The following is a 3,120-nucleotide window of genomic DNA, read 5'->3' as shown; positions in this document are numbered from 1 at the left end:
ATGTGTATAAGAGACAGGGAAGAAATTAGTTAATTTTATTTCCTTTTAAACAGAGAAAATATAATATATAAATTTAAAGTGCAAACTTAATCTTAAACGATATTGAAAGCGTCTCACCTGCCTCATGTCTCATGATCCTCCAGACATCGAGGATGTTACGACCAGGTACCTTCACCTCACCTACGTCGTCCTTCTCAAACGCGTGGGCGTCGGATTTGGAAAACATCTGCATGTGCGGTACCTTCGAGATTCTCATTGGAAAGTTGCCGAGGCCAAGGTGAAACGCGCGCTGAAAAACGTAGCCCCACGAAAGCGCCTCGACTTCCCAGCCAAGTAGAATGTCCGGATTGTGTCGCTCGATCAATTTCACAAGGCTGTCGAACGCGTCCCGTTCCGTTGCGACGTATAGGATTGGGCACATCGCACTAGCAGAGTGGATCTTGTTGAGTCTTGCGCTTACAGAGTCAGAATTTACAATTATGGCGGCTAAAACGAAAAAAAAAAAAGGATTTAATGTGGACAATTTATACTTCAAGATGTTTTAAAGTGTTCAAAAAATGTTGAGTTCCTTGATTCCCAAAGCAAAGTTTTGAAGATATAAAATATTTATAACATAAGATTATGTTAATAATCACCATGTTCTATCTGCTCCTTGGCGTCCGTCGGGGCGTCGTTGTGAATCGCGTAAAATAAAGCGGCGACAGAGTCGTACTGCGGATCGGGGAGCAGATCTTCCCGGGTAACAACGTGCACTTCGAGGGCCAAGGACGTCAGGTACTGATGCTGCGGAAAATTTGAAGAGGCGTGAAATAAACCCTTGGATCTGCCAAGCACAAGTAGAATTAAAATAGCGCACTTACTACTGTTACTGCTCTAGCTTTCTGCAGATTCTCGTTCGAGACGTTACCGTAGCTCCCTTTGGATGAGCATTCGATTTGACCGTATGAAACGCCTAGCTGCGTCTTGTCCTGTTTATGTAGCAACGGATTTTCCAGTGCTCGTTTTAAGGAAGGGGCCAAACTGCTCTCCGATATCAATGATTTTTCGGAATTCTGTGACTTCCTGGACTCGTCGGACGTTCCGCTCAGCGCGAGTTTTTGTTGAGGTATCGGCGAATACACGTTCGAATCGTTATCGATTAAATCATTTGATGCTCCCGATTGAGGTTTAATCTCTTCGGCATTAATCTGTGGATGCTGCGCGTCTTGTGCATTTACCGCGTCTTTCTTGTTCTTTTGCTTGCACGACCTGACATCGGAATTTTTTGTCGACATGTACTCTTTAGCTCTGATCCAATCCTTAACGTCCTTAGGAGACGGTGGCTCCACAAGTGGTTTAATCGTTAGCGAGTTATATCCCGCGAGCGTTCGTTTGATGTGATGTGACTTTATACTCGCCCCGGACGGATGGAATTCGTTGACCTTCATTCTCCGCTACAGTTTGATACTCGTGACGTCGTCCAGACTGGATTTGAACGCAGGCACGTCGAAGCACATCGATGCGGCGTGGGTGTTCGAGGATTCCTTCAGTTTCGCGAGATCGAGCTTATTACTGAAAAACGGTGTTTGCGCTCTACATTTCGGAATGCCGTACATCGTCATGCTCTCCAGGATCCTCCGCGGGCTGGGAGGCTTGTACCTCGTGGTAATTGTGATTATCGCGTTCGACGAGCGACGGGCGCTACGCTCCAACGACGAACTTTGACTGTCGCTCTCGATCTTCTGATTGAGGTGCTGGGTGAAGGTCATGTTGCACGCATCCTCCTCGTCTTCGTCGAGATCGGTTTCGGGAATGATGTCGTCGTGATGAAGTTTCGCGGACTTTTTCGCCAAGTTCCGTACGTCTGACGCGTAGTTTCTTTCGGGAGATGCATCGTTAACACTCCTTTCTGTACACTGTTTGGGACACTATCGTTACTGTTCTCATCGCCGGGAACAAGCGTGGTTGCATCCACGTGTCCTTGATCACTCGAATGCCCAAGTGCGATTAAAGATCTTTCAGACTGGCTTATGTTATGACTTAACTTTGCAAAAGCATCTTCTTCTTCCAAGAAAGATAATCTTTTACGAACTTCCTTGTTCGTTTTAATCAACAAATTTTCATTATTTTCCATTCTCTCTTCGGGATCTTGTAGTGATTCGCAAATCGTTGTCGTTTTATCAGCTTTTACGCTACGAATTATATAACAAAAATTACTTATATGATTTAAATGATTAAAATTTTCTTAACTATATAATATAAACGAATCTTACGCAGTATCTGTTTCATTGTTAGTATTATTATCAGTGCCATCGTTTTCTGAAAAAGAAAGAAAAAAATAGCTTTTACTTACATATAAAAAATTAAAAAATGAAAATATTATTAACAAGATGTCATAAAATAAAAAATCAAAAGTATGTCACGTTTTATTTTTACAAAAAAAATTAATTTCACAAGTATAATAAAGCTCTTGAATTACCTAGATCCGAGTTTAAAAATTTTTCACGAAGCAAGCTGACGCGTAACGGGTGTGTCTTGTGTTTCGGCGTAGTGGAAGTCGACGGGCCATCATCGGTCGACGCGTACTGATTTCTTTTCGGAGATTCGCACTGTCGTACAGGGCTCCTATTGGATTTCGGAGATGTAACGGTAATGTGAAGAGGCGAGTAATATCCCGACAATTTTGGACTCCGTGGCGACCTGCCTGGAGAATTGTATTTTCTTCTCGGCGTCTTCACGTCCACGTTTCTTCGTTTACCAGGCGACTCGTGCTCGTCGCCTTCGAATTTCCTTTTCTTTGGCGTGATCTGAGCTGTACACTGCGGCACGTTCTTTTCACCGGATTTATAAGTGCATACGAGTTTCTCTTCTCTCACGATTGTCACGTCAGCTTCAGCGTCGCTCGAGTCGTCGGCCGTAGCCCCATCAACACTCGTCATTGTAAAGTTCATTGAAACACAGTTTGTGATGCAAGTAGTGACTGCTATTTAAAGGGACTCTTTCTTGAACACACGACTTGAAATCCTGTTCACAATTACACTTGTTTTCCTCATAAATCGTTACATAATTGACGTGTTCCATAGTTTCAAACGTTTCTAACTCGTCTATATCATAAACATCCAAATCCCGATGATCTGGTAA

The 3,120-nt window shown here is 43.2% G+C and overlaps 2 protein-coding genes across 2 annotated transcripts in view; both read right to left on the bottom strand.

Annotated features, from left to right (window-relative positions):
• LOC105451293 (DNA polymerase zeta catalytic subunit-like) overlaps positions 1-3,120 on the bottom strand; it is a 9,177-nt gene that overhangs the window by 3,325 nt on the left and 2,732 nt on the right. The window contains 7 exon segments of the mRNA XM_011691664.1: positions 87-486; positions 636-783; positions 861-1,843; positions 1,918-2,171; positions 2,253-2,298; positions 2,459-2,962; positions 3,018-3,113. Coding sequence (XP_011689966.1) covers positions 87-486; positions 636-783; positions 861-1,843; positions 1,918-2,171; positions 2,253-2,298; positions 2,459-2,962; positions 3,018-3,113 — 2,431 coding nt within the window.
• LOC105451038 lies at positions 1,730-2,922 on the bottom strand. The gene is made up of 3 exons (XM_011691232.1): positions 2,459-2,922; positions 2,253-2,298; positions 1,730-2,171 (listed from the first exon to the last, which is right to left on the bottom strand). The coding sequence occupies exons 1-3, from the start codon at positions 2,916-2,918 to the stop codon at positions 1,745-1,747; spliced, it is 933 nt and encodes a 310-aa protein (XP_011689534.1). The 5' UTR covers positions 2,919-2,922; the 3' UTR covers positions 1,730-1,744.

Source organism: Wasmannia auropunctata, unplaced genomic scaffold, assembly GCF_000956235.1.
Source record: "Wasmannia auropunctata unplaced genomic scaffold, wasmannia.A_1.0 LD336053.1, whole genome shotgun sequence".
Classification (NCBI taxonomy): Eukaryota; Metazoa; Arthropoda; class Insecta; order Hymenoptera; family Formicidae; genus Wasmannia; species Wasmannia auropunctata.
The sequence above is the reverse complement of the archived record's forward strand: the minus strand, read 5'-3'. Positions and strand labels throughout refer to the sequence as shown.